The sequence below is a fragment of the Pygocentrus nattereri genome, chromosome 11 (assembly GCF_015220715.1).
Source record: "Pygocentrus nattereri isolate fPygNat1 chromosome 11, fPygNat1.pri, whole genome shotgun sequence".
Taxonomy (NCBI): Eukaryota; Metazoa; Chordata; class Actinopteri; order Characiformes; family Serrasalmidae; genus Pygocentrus; species Pygocentrus nattereri.
Window position 1 is genome coordinate 635796 of NC_051221.1, and position 18712 is coordinate 654507.

Sequence of the window (18712 nt, forward strand, 5' to 3'; positions counted from 1 at the left end):
ACTAGCCAACTGTTACATTAGTTACCTGTTCGTTAAGCATCACTTAGTTATGGATTTAGTACTTAGTACAGGTGGGGGAAAACTCGATTCTTAGATGCGATGCAACGCAGACATGAATGATTCTGAATCGATTTATAACTGTCAAAAATCGATTTTCTAAATTTTAGTTTACAACATAACGCGAATGAGACGTTGAATGTTTTAATGCTCTGCATTAAAAGCCAGGTTAGATCAGGAGTCCCAACCCAAATGTTAAGAAGAGACATTTTGCCCTTTCAACAACAATCAATCCACCTTGGGAGCCACAACATTTAAGTCCAGTATGTCTCAGTGTGTGTAGATGTCCTAGTATAGGATAATATAAATATAAATATATATAAATGAGAGCACAGATTTAACGTTACTTCGCTCTGCTTTAAGCCAGAAAACTTTCCTCAAAACTAGAGCAGCTTGTTGTAAAATGTCTCCCATCGTTCGACTGTTTTACGAGGCTCAAGTCGCTTCTTATTCTCCAGCTTCTTGTTCAAATTTTTCCGCTCCTCCGAATGTAAATGCGGCACCATTTAAGGTGGAACGGGAAAATTCGAAAGAGAAGCGACTTCATCTTTGCAACTTTTTAGCGCTTGACAGTCTCTCGCTGCAGAGTTAACGTTCCAGGTGCTGCTTATGAACGTGAATAAGTCCATTCGTCTCTTAATGTTCGTCTTAGTGAGCCAAGTCTCTCTCTCTGCCTTCTCGCTCTACTAGCCAGGAGAGGCTGTGTTGCTAAGTGACCTGCAGTCTCGTTGAGAAACGGTGATGAACGTCCACCACCCCTGGACCTTATTTCACCATAAACAGCGCATTTTATCTCAGATGAGTGGCAGCAGTGCCTCGTGTGCTCCAAACAAGAGCAGTGAATGAGAGCCTTCCAGTGCGCTAACCACATCACTTCCATTTGGTTTATTAATAGAAGATATTGGAAGTAAATTCCTTATGGATCATTAGAAACACTTTGCTTTAAAAGTTCCAAGTCATCACACAGTGAGAAACTAGAAATCCTGTAAAGATTAAAAAAAATAAAGATGCACCGATAATCATTTAACAGTCGCATCACGGCTTCTGAATCGTAATCTAATCGAATTGTGAGGTGCTTAAAGATTCACAGCATCATCAACTGTGTACTAACTGCTGTCTATTACAGTGTTAATACATATAATAAAGGAACATGACAGCTAATTCATTTTCTGTTAATTAATCTACTGATTTATTTTTACTAACTATGACTTTTTGTAGCTCTCAGTAAAGTGATGATGTTTACTGCTATTTATGAGGCAAACTCACACATTAACACTCTACAGTGATTCACAGTGAAGTGATTACAGGCTGATTTGTATTAATAATGTAATTACTTTGTAGTGATGAAGATGATCATTCGGAGGGATACAGCAGTAATTAATGGTTGTATGAAGTCAGGACTAATAAGTGGTGAAAATGTGATGACAGCTGTGAGGACAGTGATGTAGCCAAATATGTGGACGTGAAAGAAAAGCCCAAAGACCGTGACCCACACAAGACTCCACAGTGCAGGACAACATAACGATGCATCAGCAGGTAATTACCAGTGTTAGCACATAGGTACTGCTTAGTTCTCATGTTGTGTGAGAAAACATTCATTAGCATTGGCCTTGCAGACTAATAAGCAGCAGACAGTAGAAATGAATGAGAAATTAAACTAAAAACGTACATAACCAGTTATTAAGTAATGACTTATACTTAGAGATCAGTAGCTTTTACATAATGGGCAGTTAATGACTTACTAACGATGTAATTAATCTTCATTTTTCCTGTTGCCTTCGTTTATATCAGTGCTACTGCTAGTGTGTTTGTGTGTAAATAAACAGCTTTGTAAATGTAAATTTCTCAGCTTTCCAGATGTTTTTACTCAGTACTGTATGTGAGTAAAGCTCTACAGGTAGTTTCAGTGTGAAGATCCAGCACATCCAGCACCTCTGAGAGCTGCACAGTGGAAATATCTGCCTTTGCAAACGTTGCTTCGTCTCGTGAGTTCACACTAAGTGCAGACGTCTGAACTCAGAATAATTATTCTACGAGTTTCTGGTTGCCAGTAGTTTCTGTTTGCCTCTCCACAAAGTCACTAGCTGAATGAACCAGCTGTATTAGAGTGTCCAGCATTAGGCGGTTGATGTCCGGCCTCAGGTGAGTCTCCTCGTAGTAGTTCTGAACAGGGAAGATGCAGTTCATAGGAACTCCCAGCTTGTTACTGCACTCCTGCATCTACACACACACACACACACACACACACATACATTGAACTCCAGTCTATAGAGTAGACCCACTACACTACACCAACCGCTATATACCCACTACACTATACCAACCGCTATATACCCACTACACTATACCAACCACTATATACCCACTACACTATACCAACCACTATATACCCACTACACTACACCGACCGCTATATACCCACTACACTACACCAACCACTATATACCCACTACACTATACCAACCACTATATACCCACTACACTATACCAACCGCTATATACCCACTACACTACACCAACCACTATATACCCACTACACTATACCAACCGCTATATACCCACTACACTACACCAACCACTATATACCCACTACACTATACCAACCACTATATACCCACTACACCAACCACTATATACCCACTACACTACACCAACCGCTATATACCCACTACACTACACCAACCACTATATACCCACTACACTATACCAACCGCTATATACCCACTACACTACACCAACCACTATATACCCACTACACTATACCAACCACTATATACCCACTACACCAACCACTATATACCCACTACACTACACCAACCACTATATACCCACTACACTACACCAACCGCTATATACCCACTACACTACACCAACCGCTATATACCCCCTACACTATACCAACCGCTATATACCCACTACACTACACCAACCACTATATACCCACTACACTACAACAACCACTATATACCCACTACACCAACCACTATATACCCACTACACTACACCAACCGCTATATACCCACTACACTATACCAACCGCTATATACCCACTACACTACACCAACCACTATATACCCACTACACTACACCAACTACTATATACCCGCTACACTACACCAACCGCTATATACCCACTACACTAACCAACCACTATATACCCACTACACTACACCAACCACTATATACCCACTACACTACACCAACCGCTATATACCCGCTACACTACACCAACCGCTATATACCCGCTACACTACACCAACCGCTATATACCCCCTACACTAACCAACCACTATATACCCACTACACTACACCAACCACTATATACCCACTACACTATACCAACCACTATATACCCACTACACTACACCAACCGCTATATACCCACTACACTACACCAACCGCTATATACCCACTACACTACACCAACCGCTATATACCCACTACACTACACCAACCGCTATATACCCACTACACTACACCAACCGCTATATACCCACTACACTACACCAACCGCTATATACCCACTACACTATACCAACCGCTATATACCCACTACATTACACCAACCGCTATATACCCACTACACTACACCAACCACTATATACCCACTACACCAACCAACCACTATATACCCACTACACCAACCACTATGTACCCACTACACTACACCAACCACTATATACCCACTACACTAACCAACCACTATATACCCACTACACTACACCAACCACTATATACCCACTACACTACACCAACCGCTGTATACCCACTACACTATACCAACCACTATATACCCACTACACTACACCAACCACTATATACCCACTACACTACACCAACCGCTGTATACCCACTACACTATACCAACCACTATATACCCACTACACTACACCAACCACTATATACCCACTACACTATACCAACCGCTATATACCCACTACACTACACCAACCGCTATATACCCACTACACTACACCAACCGCTATATACCCACTACACTATACCAACCACTCTATACCCACTATACTACACCAACCATACATTTTACTCAACATAAGTATCTAGAGCTTGCACCACTTGCACCTACTGGCTAATACCTTGAACATAAGGGGCTGCATGTGTTATACATTAATCTGAAAACTTCATTTCATTCTAATAAAAAAAGATGCATAAGCCAAAAGTAGCAGAGTGACCCACTTTTTCCTTGATCTTCTTGCTTTGGTAGACCTTGTTTACACTTTCCTTTACAATTTCACATGTCTTGTCCACTCTGGTCAGCAAAACCATCTGAGGGATTCCTGCCAGACAGGAATGGGTCATACATACATGTTCAGATGTACACGAATAGATCACAGATGCACAACAAAACAAGAGTCTGATGTTAGTAACAGGAGTCTGATGCAGTCAGATGGAGGCTGATATTATCAAAGGATGTTTGATGTTAGTAAACATACTTTACTTTTAATTTAAGTCATTAAGACCAGTGAAGTAATTTTGGGCTGTGTCCATTCATTCACACACAATATAAGGGACAACAAGCCATTTCAAATTATGAATGAATTTCAAATTTTAAAAACTAAAAAAGACAAAAATGAAGATGTAAGGTTTTGGTCCGTCAGCGGTGCTGTACAGACAAAGCGTGGTTGGGGAACATTAGTGTATAGGTGGGACAGCAGGCTGTAGAGAGTGGAGCCCACACAGAGAAGCCATGTCAATAGTCAGTTTAGTGGCTGATAGTCTCGCCCAGATAGTATCCCTGGTGATAAATCGTTAAGGAATCAACGTTAATTTCATTGAATCAGCATTTTAATGCGTTGTTGGTTCTTTTGCAGCCTGAATAAACATTGAAACAACAATGATTGTTTAACAAGAACTTGATCTAAAACCTAAAAAGCTCCCTCAGACACTTTTTAAACTTTCAGAAATCCCACAATGACAAATAAAAAAGATCATCATCATCAACATCATGGGGGTAACGTTACAGCCTTGTGCCCTATGGAGGGTTTTAAGTAACTCTCAACACTACTAACTCTTTTCCTCTGAAGCAAAATTACATCGTTCCTCCAGAAAAAGAGTGCCTGCAATTTGCTGTAAAATCAGTCTCATTTACTTCACATTCATGCTGCCCTGGAGAATGTCTGCGCCCTGTCCAGTGTATGAGTGAACTCACCTAATGCACTTGCTGCTCTTCTGACGATCCTCATTTTGTCAATGACGGCATCACTCGTTAGTCTTATCTTATCTGCTGGAAGAACGCTGACCAGACAATGAATCTTATCATTCAGCGTTGGATCTTTGTTGTAATAGTCACTGTCTTCAGAAATCGGAGTGCGCTGGAACTGAATATGAGGAAAAACAGTAAGGTTGTTGAGGTTGTAGTGTGGAGACGTGGACAGGGCACCGTAAAACTGTGTTGTTATATTTGCAGATACAGTGGTGATAGAAAGTTTGTGAACCCTTTACAACTCTGTGACTTTCTGCAAACATGTGACCTCAACTGTCATCAGATCATCAACTTAGTACAACACAGTTCCTAATTAAACAAATAAAACACACAGATTTTTTTTTTTTTGTAATCTATTGAACAAATTGACCGGGGGACCCACCACAACGTGACTAATTTTTAGTGCTGTGTGGGCAAGAATCCATTCTTAAGACCAAAGCAGCCGATCATATGAACAACATGCCCATTCTTGTAGCTCACAGAGAGGACGTTGCCTTCAGTCCACTCTGTGATTCAACTCCTGCTCTGTGTTTGCTGGGAATAAATGCAGTTTGGTGAAGTTACTCACAGTAAGCCTGATGATCATGACTGCTTTGTTAGACTGTGTCAGATATTGTACGTCAGTTCACCTTGACAGAACTGTGTGGGCAGGAGCGGTACGTTTGACAGCGAGTCAAATTATTCTGATTTTTATTCTGACAGTTCTGCTCAGACCTGTACTCTACATGTGACCTCAAATGTTATCGGATCTTCATCTTTGGATTACAAATAGAATACAAGTCCCAATAAAACAATCAAAACACAGAGGTGTGTGTTTTTTCAGTAAACTATTAAACAAACTGATCCCGTATTAAAGGTCTGTTTATAAAAGACTGTGAGCGAACCTTGAGAATATATTAGTTCATCATAGGTGATGAAGGTGGGAAGTTCAATAAGTCAGGTGGGTCAATCAATTGGATGACAATCAGGTGTGACTTTGGGGGACTCTCCCAATTTAACAGTCACAGTTCTTGAGTTATCCAACAATGACAGAAAGGACACAGAGTGTCCATTTCATTTGGTGCTTGTTTTAATGTACATACAGCTATAAATATTACACAATACTCCTGTGTGTCTCTTGTGATGGTCTCAGTAGCTCAATTGCTATGCTGGCAGCAGCAGGTATCAGAGAGCACTGAACTATCAGCAGCCCATTCAAAAGGCAGGAGCACCATCAGGAGCCACAAACCTCAGCAAGGCATTGGTACCATGGCCACAGGCATTGCTTACATGTGCCAGTGCCATGCCTGCAAGCCAACTGTGTTTACACACAGAGGAATTAGACCTCAGCATTTAACCCATCTGTGCAGTGAAACACCCACATATATGCACACTAGTGAACACACACACTAGGGACCAGTGAGCACACTTGCCCAGAGAGGTGGCCAGCCCTATCCACGGTGCCCAGGGAGCAGTTGGGGGTTAGGTGTTTTGCTCAAGAGCACTTCAGGCATGTTTTGTTCGCTGAGGGGATCGATCTGGCAACCTTCCACTCACAAGGTTTGTTCCCTAACCTACAGCCCATCAGGACTAAATGGTTAAGGTTCATGATGAAGATGATGATGATGATGAGCTAAATGCTTAGTGTGTTTAGTACTCCTGCCTGCTGTGTCCTTCCTCACGCAGCCAAGGGTTCATCAGTTGTGTTAGCAATTCATTATATTAGCCTATTTTCATAACTTGTCACCCCCTTTTTCCCATTAGGAAGCAGTGGTGTAAAGCTTGACGTTGAACTGTGTGCTCACTGACAAAATACCTAACAGTGAACAAAGACTAGAAGATTAGGGATCTTGAGTGTTTGCTGATCTTACTTTGTAGCCATTTCGTATGTTGCCTTTTAAAGCTTTAATGATGTCATCAGTGTGCACCCCTTGTATTTGTCCCTCTTCTAGACCCATCACATCGTAGAAGGCAATAGGTGTACGTCCAGATTTCTCACTCCCCACGGTGAATTTCTGGAACTGGAGACACAAATCAAGACAGTACTAATCAAAAATGAGATCTCAACATCTCTGCATTTTCTCCTGGGCAACAATGAGGCCAGATGGAAAGACAAAGGACACTTTAGCCTGCTGCTCAGATATTCCTAAGGCGGAATCTCATGTGTCTCCTCTTGAGTTTTAGTAGAGATGTCAGTGAAGTCACACACTGCGCTCAAATGTTGCTCTTTGATAACTCAGAGGATTTAATGTGCATACCCATGCAGCTCAAAATGTTATTCACAGCACCAAAGCTAAGAAAGCTCCCGGTCTTGGATTCAAATGGTTCATATAGAGATTGTTTTCTATATTTTGGAGCTCCATTTTATTGACAAATCGAAGTATAATGTGTGACTTCATTGCTCAAACTCAAGAGGAGAAATATCTGAGCTGAGCACACAGATGCTCACGTCACAGCTCGATGGTCTGCTGGTTAGTAAAAGTCAAGTCTGCTGAATGTTCTGATATCTCTATCTTGTCTTTAGCATAACCCTTTCTGAAGTTGTGAAGGCCAGAATGCAGCTATGCACATTTCTGCAAAACGGTTAGACTGTCACAATTGGCCCCTCTCAGTCCTGTCCATGTGTTCATGTTGTTGTGTTTTGGTTTAGCCCATGTGCGTTTGTTTTGGTTTCCTAGCCCGGCCCCTTGTTTTGGTTGCTCCGCCCCTGATTGTCTCCACCTGTGTTTCCACTGGTCCCTCGTTTACCCTTTGTCACGTGCTCAGATCCAGCCACGCAAGATGGGGACTCCACATCCCAGAATCCTCTGGAGTTTCATGTGACTCCCTACTCCCCACCCCACTCCTGGCAGAGATCTCAGTCTCCTGATTACTAAGGACTCACTCCTGCGACAGATGTCACGGGACTCTTAGGTTGGGCTATTTAAGCCCAGACTTTTACCAGCTACAATGCGAGGTATTAATAAAAATAAACAAATCTTTTTTAAAGACAGCGACATCGTTTTCAATCACTAATTAATAAATCACATACTAATTACAGTTCAACAGCCAAGTTACCATCTCCAGAGGCCCTGAAGGGTAAGGTTATAAAATATTATGTGCATTCCTGGGTTTAAGTTCCGCTTTTATATTTTAAAATTTTACATGAAAAAATTACTTTGTTACTCCAGGTTTGACCAGCAGGGGGCGACAGGTTTCTTTCTGGACCAAGTGGGGACAACACCTGTATAAAAGCTGCCAGGGGGACAGTCTGTTTATTCAAATCAAGTGACCAATTATGGCCAATCAGCTTGCAGAACTGAGGCCAGGGAAGAGAAGCTTGGACTTTGAAAGCAGCCTCAGTAGTTTGTTGCCAGCTCTGGGAGCCATTCTGTGTTCTTACCTCTCTTGCCTTTCTAGCTTCAGATATCTTGATCTCTTGTTAGCATTGTTGTCCTGTTAGTTATAGAGTGATTGTTTGCTGTTGGTCTAATATCTGTCTAACTGTACTGGCTGTAGATCCTCTTTAAACGGAGGCTCTTTAGGCAGGTTAGGACACCGGTTGGTATTTTATTGTCTGAACAGATTAGATTAGAAGCAGGTACCACTCCTTGTGGTTGTCTGATTCAGTGAATAGAAAATAGAAAATTAAAATGAAAAATTCTGAAAAATGCCCTTTTTAAGTGTCTTTTCTGTCAATGCTGTGCTAGCTTAATTTCACTTAATAAACCAATAATAACTTTTCAATTCGACCCATAAGCGCCAGACCCTAAATGGTAGGTTCAGCTTATACCTCATTGGTGGCTTAGAAAAGTTGCTGTGTTTAGTTTGTTTTTAGCTCCGTATATTTTTTCTGATCAGTTTGTTTGATTTGTGTGATCAAGGGACTAGAAGAGTGTGTTATACCGTGTGTTACACAGTTATACCGTGTGTTACACAGTTATACAGTGTGTTACACAGTTATACCGTGTGTTACACAGTTATACCGTGTGTTACCCCTGCATGGTCATTAATCAGGATTTTTTTTTGTAGTTGTTGAAAAAGTAGTTAACTGATTGTCACTATGGGTAAAATATGACATGTTGTGCTTGTGACGTGGCTGTCAAGATAAATAAGATATCATTCCTGATAATTTAGTGATATGATCATAAAATTAGAAAGGCAGATTTTCAGTGGTGGACAGTAACTGAGTAACTGAGTATCTGAGTAAATGTAATGAGTTTCTGTACTTTAGTATTTTTGGTGTATCTGTACTGAAGTTTCTCCGTTCTGGGCGACTTTCTCCTTTCACTCCACTACATTTCAGAGTCTAATATCCGACTTTTTCCTCCTACATTTTGAGAAATCTGTCGTTCCTTTTGGTTTCTGTGTGTATAAAAATGTAACACGTCAAAACGAAAGAAGCGCAAAGCCAGAGCACCAATCAGGGCCCAGCGGTCACTTTGTTTAGAGCTGGTTTTGACCTGTTGGTCATACCGACCCAGTGCAGCACGCGGTTCAACGTCAGCGCAGCAGCGTAAAACTTTGGGAGAGTCTGTTCAACATAAATGATGAACTAACCTAACTTTGTGTAAATAGAGTTCAATATAGAAATATGTCCACATATGCAGTCGAGACTGACGCGGCTTTTTTCTGAATTTCTACAAACACCATTTCATTTTATAGTAAATGAGTTTGGGCTGGTTTATGTTTATGAACAGACGCCTACAGATCAACATAGTAAAGGAGCTCATCTGTGATCCTGAGTTTAAAGCCAGTTTTTATTCAACTTAAACTTGGAACTAAGTTGTAAATAAATCTGAAACTGAAACTTTGCTTGTGTGTAAAAAGTGATTTCAGAGCCACTCGGTTCTCCCTGATGGAAACTGTTTACCTTCAGTGTTTTGTGCTTCTGATCATTTTAATAGACGTCAGCGTCACTAATTAATGACGTTCTATTAAAAGACTGGTTTACCAAGAGAGACGCTGGAGGACTTTCACCTGAAATGAGTTCATGAAGCCAGTCTGGTTATAAAAATGATAACAGGACATCAGAGCCAGAATTCCTCTTTTAGTACTTTTACTTTATACTTAAGTACATTTGAAGGGAAATACTTTAGTACTTTTACTCAAGTGGAGGTCTAAAGAGAGGAACTTCTACTTTTACTGGAGGAATATTTTACCTTGGGGGTCTCGACTTTAACTCGAGTACAGGGTTTGTGAACTTCGTCCACTACTGCAGATTTTAGAGAGGAATATACTCACGTCTATAGTGTGACTGGCGGTTGTCTCTGTAGAGACTAAGCAAGTAATGAACTGTCGTTCTTCAAAAATGCTTTTGATGGTGTTAATGGTGCTGGACTTTCCTGCTCCTACTGGTCCATACAGGAGAAAACGGAGCTCTGTGATGTCGTTACAGATTCTATACCTTCTTAGGTACGCCAGCATGTCTCGTTGCCTGATAAACACAGAATATTGCTTTGTTACTGTCAGTAATAAACAGCTACGTCAGGGAATTGATTCAAATGGAAAATTCATCTGTGTTCATCGGTAAACCTTCCACATTCTGCCATTTCTCTGTGCTCTCCAGGGCTGTTTTATATATGTGACACGAAAGGATGAATATGGACTTACGTCTGTGGGATTTCCCTCCATCTCCTGATAACTGTAAGAAACGTGTTTCAGTGAACAAGTAACTCAAACACTGTACAACCATTTAACCAGTCTCAATTTCCAACCCATTCATCAACAAATCTCACAAGCTAGAGTGGTCTGTAATGTAAAATCTCATAAAGTGCCTTCATCTGATTAGTTATTATTTCATTAAAGATAATGTAGCTGATGGAAAATTAACATGGTCTGTAATTAACAGAATTCAGTACATGCAAAATCACCTAAGAAACAAATGTTAACGTATATGGTCTCCATAACTGACACTGCATATTATATTCACATAAACGGTCCATCATTGGCTGGCACTGGCTTACAGGAGCCCTGTGTGCCTCAACCGAGCCTTACTCTACACCAAAACTACAATATTTTAAAAAGTATACTAATTAGATAATGGAGCATGTGCATTTATCCAATTTGATTTTCACTGTTTCTTCTTCTTCTTTCGGCTGCTCCCTTTAGGGGTCGCCACAGCGGATCATCTGCCTCCATCTTGCCCTATCCACTGCCTCCTCTACTTTCACACCAACCATCTCCATGTCCACCTTCACTACGTCCATAAACCTTCTCTGAGGTCTACCTCTTCTCCTTCTACCCGGCAGCTCCATCTCCAACATTCTTTGCCCAATATATCCACTATTCCTCCTCAACACATGTCCAAACCATCTCAACCTGGCCTCTCTGGCTTTATCTCCAAACTGCTCCACCTTCACTGTCCCTCTGATCTGCTCATTTCTAATCTTGTCCATCCTCGTCACTCCCAACGAAAATCTTAGCATCTTCATTCTCCGCCACCTCCAGCTCAGCCTCCTGTCTTTTAGACAGAGCCACAGTCTCCAAACCAAACATCATAGCAGGACGCACTACTGTCTTGTAAACCTTCCCTTTCACTCTTGCTGCTATCCTTCTGTCACACATCAGCCCTGACACCCATCTCCACCCACTCCATCCTGCCTGCACCCTCTTCTTCACCTCTTTTCTACACTGTCCATTGCTCTGGATGGTTGACCCAAGATATTTGAAGTCATCCACCTTTACGACCTCTACTCCTTGCATCTTCACCTTTCCACCTGCCTCCCTCTCATTCACACACACATGTATTCCGTCTTGTCTCTACTGACCTTCATTCCTCTCCTCTCCAGTGCAAACCTCCACCTCTCCAGATTCTCCACCACCTGCTCTCTACTCTCACCACATATTACAATGTCATCTGCAAACATCATGGTCCATGGAGCCTCCTGCCTGACCTCATCTGTCAACCTGTCCATCACCATTGCAAACAGGAAGGGGCTCAAAGCTGATCCCTGATGTAGCCCCACCTTCACCTTGAAACCATTTGTCACTCCAACTGCACACCTCACCACTGTCTATCCTCATACATGTCCTGCACCACCCTAACCTACTTTTCAGCTACACCTGACTTCCTCATACAGTACCACAGTTCCTGTCTTGGCACCCTATCATCTGCCTTCTCTAGATCCACAAAGACACAATGCAGCTCCTTCTGACCTTCTCTGTACTTCTCTACCAACACTCTCAACGCAAAAACTGCATCTGTGGTGCTCTTTCTGGGCATGAAACCAAACTGCTGCTCACTGATCTGGACCTCTCGCCTTAGCCTTGCTTCAACAACTCTTTCCCATACCTTCTTGGTGTGGCTCATCAACTTTATACCTCTGTAGTTACTGCAGCTCTGCACATCACCCTTGTTCTTTAAAATGGGGACCAGTACACTGCTTCTCCACTCATCAGGCATCCTCTCACTCTCCAGGGTTTTGTTAAACAACCTGGTTAAAAAGTCCACTGCCTTCTCTCCTAAACATCTCCACACCTCCACAGGTATGTCATCTGGACCAACTGCCTTTCCATTCTTCATCCTTTTTAAAGCTGCCCTCACTTCCACCTCACTAATTCTCTGCACTTCCTGATCCACTATCTCTCCCCCCGTTGTCCTCCTCTCTCTCTCATTTTCTTCATTCATTAGTTCTTCAAAGTGAGTCCATGTAGATGTTGTAAAATGTCCATATTAGTCCAGGTGGATGTTGTAAAGGGTTCAGATTATTCTAGTGGGTGTTGGAAAGGGTCTAGACTAACAGCTCCCCTTTGACCAAATTATTAGAGAATACATTTCATTCTGTTTTAGATAATGAGTAGAATAATGGTCCCTGTTAATCTGCACAGTCTGCTTTAGAGCTTTATATATAACACCTACTTTGTGTGAGTCTGTCTTACAATTACTTCCTAAATCTGAAGTATTTGTGAATGTCATCTCAATTATGATCTTCGCAGATAAACATTGTTCAATATAGGCTTAATTAAATGTCTGCTTATACATAAGCCAAAGATACCACACAGCCGTACCACAATAATCCACCTTTGAATTATTGTCTACAGTGAATGTTACTGTAAAGATCAGATATTAGAGTCAAGAGCAAGTTTGTGTTAAATCTTTTAAACTCACCAGGTTTCGATGGAGATGGTCCCATTTTTTTTAATCTAGAGGACTGAAAAAATAAAATGGTGAAAATAATAATAATAATAATAATAACAAAAAAAGTACAAGTGTTAAATACAGAAAAATCATTACAACACTGGAAATATGAAAAATGATGGTTTAAATTAAAACAATACAATCACAACTAACAGGAAAAAATGAGCTTCAATACTCTAGACACATTCTAGCCTTAGCAAAAATATTTTTGAGCTGGATTTTGTCACAAACATCAAGTTTGTATGTGTAATATTAGGTACAGTAGCTTAATCTAATGACTGTGAAGGCATGTATGGTGAATGTAGTGTTGAGTTTTGTCTAAGAGCTCTTTTTGGTATAGCGTAGATTGATTCTCCTTGCATGGTATGGGATGGCAGCTGTGTCCCAATTGTAAAAAAAAAATGTTGCTTCATTTGTTAAAAGAAGAGGTTAACATGGTTGGAGGATCTCTCAAAGGAGTCACTTCACCTCCTCCATTTGTCTTTGCCCATCCCACTTCTGACACCAATGTGAAGATATCACAGAAGAGACAAGCATAGTGGAAGAGTGTTAATTTTGGGTGTTGCTTATATTTACAGCTGTGAGCATGCACTTGGTGACTTGACTCCGTAAGGAGGTTATGACCCAGCAAAGTCACAATGGGGTAAAGTAGTGATATCATGCACTTTTCACTTTGAAGTAAACGATCACCAGTCAAACCTGTTGGTTTGATCTAATGTCATGCTTGAAACATGGTAGTAAATATCTAGAAACAAACATGTTTTTTCATTGGGCTACAAAATATCAATTATCACTGTAGCTAACTGCCACTTTCAGGGGTGATGACTCAAAGCCCTTCTCCATCATCTTGAATGACAATTCCAAGACGGTGCTGACAATGGCACCCATGGTGAGATGGACCTACTTTTTGTGTTGGACAACATTAAAAAATAAAAACATCAGAGTTTTTGGAAATTACAGAAGGTGCACCTGGTCAACCTGGCAAGGATACATTGGAGAGGAAGGAAGGCTGGCACACTCATAAGGATGTGATGGTATGGGCCTCTAACCAAATACAGGGAGGAGAAAAGGATTAAAGAAGCAAAGAAGAAATACTCAGAAAAGCTGAAAAACAACATTGATGCAAATGACCAAACTTCAGTCTGGTGAGCCTCTAACCAACTACAAGGTAAGAAAGACTTCCCCTCTACTGAATGGCCATCATCCTATCCACCATTTGAATGAGTTCTACTGCAAATTACACCAAGGACAGTCATTCTCTGCTCCCTCGCCCCCGGCTCTTTCACTTCTGGGGGGCAGTCATGGGCTGGAGGTTAGGGAACCAGCCCTGTGACCAGAAGGTCACCAGTTTGATCCCAATGGCTGAGTTGAATGAGGTGTCCTTGAGCAAGACACCTAACCCACACCGTGGTTAGGACTGCCCACTACTCTGGGCAAGTGTGCTCACTGCCCCCTAGTGTTTGTGTTCACTAGTGTGAGCAGACAGAAGGTTAGAAAACCTCCTTGGCCAGGCGGAGTCTCTCCATCCACCCTAAAGCACTGCTTTGACCAACTACCACCAATTTTCACCAACATTCTCAACAGGTCACTGGAACTTTGATCTGTTCCCACAAGTTTCAAAACATCTACCATCTTTACAGACCTAACCTGAAGACCATTGCAAACTCTTTGCAATTTGCACAGAGAGCAAACAGATCTGTGGATGTGGTCATATTAGCTCTGCACTCCATGCTACAGCATCTTGACAGTCCTGGAACCTAGACTAGAGTTCTGTTTGTGGACTTCAGTTCGGTGTTCAACACCATTTCTCCAGATCAAAACTGTCCCAGCTGCCTGTACCAGATGGATCATAGATTTCCCGATAAACAAAAATAGCAGGTGACTCTCAGAACTGGAGTACCACAAGGCTTTGTGCTCCGAGCTCTTCTCTTTAGTCTCTACACCAATCACATTGACTCCCTAAACCCCTCAACATCAGCAGTTCTGTGGTTTCCACTATGGTGTCAGTTCCTGACCACCACCATGGCATCCTGTGGGCAGCGTCCACAGGATGCCATAATACCTGCTCTGTGAGGGTCCATGGGGGTCCTGACCACTGAAGAACAGGGTAAATGGGTCTAACAAAGTGATTTTGTTTCTAAGTGAGTAACTGTGATGTGATAATAATTGCGATGTGATTTGATTGTTTACATTTCATCTTATATAACCATAAGGAAATGTGCCAGTGTTTTGTAAATTTGACTGGTTCTAGTCATTGCCTGAAAACACAAGCCTGCTGACGTTTCAGGTATTTCCACCTGTGCCTGTAAGTCGTATTTTTACTCTCGGTTCCTGGTTCTTCTTGCTGTCAGGGTCCAGCCCTGCAGCGCTGACAGATTTACTGTCATTTGCTTGGGGCAAATTCTTTGTTTGTCAAGGAATTCTTGGAGTTTTTTGCTTATTGAATAATCTCGTGATGAAATACGTGTTAAATGCGAGTCTAAGTGCACCGGTGGAGCAGACTGTGATCTGTCTCATGAGGTCTTTGTTCTCTCATATCATGTTTTGCTTTAGTTTTGTTTGCACTGATTATTTCCAGTGATGTCCGAGTCAACTCACAAATATTTCCCTGTTGTGTTTGCAGGTCAACAAAAGAGCAACTTGATTGCTTGAATAGTTTTCCAATAAATGGCGTATTTAGTCTTATTTCAGTGATTTTCTTTACTTAACTTTTGCTTGTACTGAAGTAAAGCATCACCCCGGTAACAGTACTTTTACTTCAGTAGGGATTTGACCTGTCATCGGTGAAAGTGCACTGGTTTTATACTAAACTAGTTTTTTAAAATAAGACTGCTGTTTTGTTTTGTCCACCAGGCGAGCACAGGGAACGATCTAACATGGGTCACAGTTTTACATTAACATTTTTTGCTGTCACGGGAGGTCAAGCAGCGTGAGGATCTGGACACACCACCACATTTCCGAGCCATGCCCCCCCCATCAAAATTCAGAGTGATTAGTTTTGAAGAGAACGTAGCCAAATTGTGTTCTCAGGACAATTTTTCAACGTATGTTTTTATGGTTATTGAGTGTGAATTATACAATCAAACATCATATCTCTTCTGTCATGAAGTTCCCTTGAGCAAGACACCTGACCCCCAATTGCTCCCCAGGCGCCACGGATAGGGCTGCCCACCGCTCCGGGCAAGTGTGCTCACTGCCCCCTAGTGTCTGTGTTCAGTAGTGTGTATGTGGGTGTTTCACTACATGGTGTGCAAACACAGCTGGCTGATGGTTCTTAATTAAAATAATAATAATAATAATTAATTCACTTGAATCCGACGCAGCACTGTTTATAAGCAGCTGACAAGCTCACTGCAAGCGCAGCTGGGCTTCTGTCCAGCCTCCGCACTGCGGGGTCAGCTCTTACACAGCGTTACAGCTCAGAGTCCTTCAGCACACACAGACTAATAAAGCACATTCAGCGCTTTTGTTCCATTTACACCGTTTTAAATGAAAAAGAGAAAAATGAGATTTTGTGAATGTCTTTTAGACGTCAATATTGTGCTTTAAAATATTACTGAAATTGACAGTATCAGCTGGTAAAGCTTCCCTCATTTTGAGTGGACATGTATGTGGATGGTAGGAGGTGGAAACAAAGTTGAAGTGTTGGTTTGTAGCAGAGATGTTTATGTTGCTTGTATAAAAATATGATTATTCCACCTCAAATATGTTTAAAGTAATTCGACACCAACCAGATGTGTTAGGTTGTGCCGGCTCCGTCCTTTTCAGTGTGAAATCTTTGCCGTCATTGCTTGGACGTGTGACCATACGTGTCCAATAACGATCTTCATGCCTGGTTTGAACGATTAATTAATGCTTCTTTGAATTCATTCTGATGTGCTGGGACTGGATTCAAATACATCCACACTGTGACTGCTGAGAAACCTGGAGCCAGAGCTTCTAATTAGCTCATAAAGGCGATATCTGGGTTTATGACCAAACCGGACACTGCTGTTCACTCAGCTTCCCAAAAGACAAGCTGCAGTATTGGAGATACGCATGTCCACCATGTTTCAGGCACTCTCTGCATGCTCTGTCTGCCTGCCTTCATAATGACTTCACAACTGATCAGTCAGTTGAACCACTGATCAATCTGTCTTACGTAGAACCTTTACCGAGCTGCCTCCTGAGAAAGGAGTTCGCTCCTCAGTTTAACGCTTTGAATGCAAAGTTCAACAGCAACCTTCTCTAGAAGGTCCTCAATGGGCTGACGGGGAACGTCAGCACAGTTATTCTCCAGCACAAAGATAAACCAGGTCCGGAAATCATTCGATAAATTTGTTCATTTAGTTTGATTAATTAAATGTGCTGCAATGAACCCAAAGCAACGTCTATTTTGCCACTCCTTTGTTACACCTATATAACTACTATATTACACCTATATAACAAATATATAAGTGTAGCTTTAATACTGAACCACTACTCTTCCACTCCTGGAAGGGACTTCTGATCTGTAATGCATCAAAAACATACACACCTGTGTAATTACATGGGTCAAAACTGAAGTTGGTGCAGGTGTAATTACATAAGGTGTACTTCTGTAATCCGTCTATAACCGTGACCAAATCATTAATAGTTCCCGTGTTGTTGAATGTGTTATTCAAGTGTAAGTACACAGTTATTAGAGACACTTAATGTAAAGAGGGACCCAATAATTTACAAATAAAGTTCTGTTTGCCATTTGTACTGCAGAGAAACACGGTCAGACTGTGTACGCATCAGATTTCCATACAGCATGTACAGTATGAAATGAACGAAGGGTCTCGGAGCTCTGCGCACATCTAAGAAGAAACCATTGACAGAAGTCAATTAAGCTGATTATAAAAGCTGGATTTCCACTGAGACACACTCAGCTGCACTTCAGGACTTCATAGTCTAATCTAATCTAATCTAATCTAATCTAATCTAATCTGCATAAATGAATAAAATCTGTTCTGATCCTCCTCATCACAGCTGGACTCACCTACTAGGACTCTCTCTCTGCTGCTGCTCTGTGTCTGCACTGCTCGCTCGCCCTCGGCATGTGTAGTTGTGATCGTTCTGCTTTCACTTCTCCTTTATATGCCGAGTGTTTGGGAAGGGCCCAGGAAAACGGGGCATAGAGCAGTAACACTTTACTTTAACAGTCTTTCACTGACCTTGAACTGAGCCTCTATTAAACGCCGCTTCACTCTAAAAGAGTTTCTGAAAAATCAGCCTAACTTTCAACTTTATCACATCAACTTGACCCTAAACCTACTCCTAAGCCTAATCTTAATGTGGAGTGTCAGACAGTTTGTTACTGATGTAACAAA

At 41.5% G+C, this 18712-nt stretch overlaps 1 protein-coding gene across 1 annotated transcript; it reads right to left on the reverse strand.

The window, feature by feature from the left end:
• Positions 1 to 1049: 1049 nt before the first annotated feature.
• On the reverse strand, positions 1050 to 18439 carry LOC108415639 (interferon-induced protein 44-like). The gene is made up of 8 exons (XM_017688678.2): positions 18382 to 18439; positions 13350 to 13392; positions 10853 to 10883; positions 10484 to 10676; positions 7132 to 7281; positions 5228 to 5396; positions 4255 to 4355; positions 1050 to 2277 (listed from the first exon to the last, which is right to left on the reverse strand). Exons 2-8 carry the CDS (start codon positions 13372 to 13374, stop codon positions 2083 to 2085), a joined length of 864 nt encoding a protein of 287 aa, XP_017544167.1. The 5' UTR covers positions 13375 to 13392; positions 18382 to 18439; the 3' UTR covers positions 1050 to 2082.
• Between the last annotated feature and the right edge of the window lie 273 nt (positions 18440 to 18712).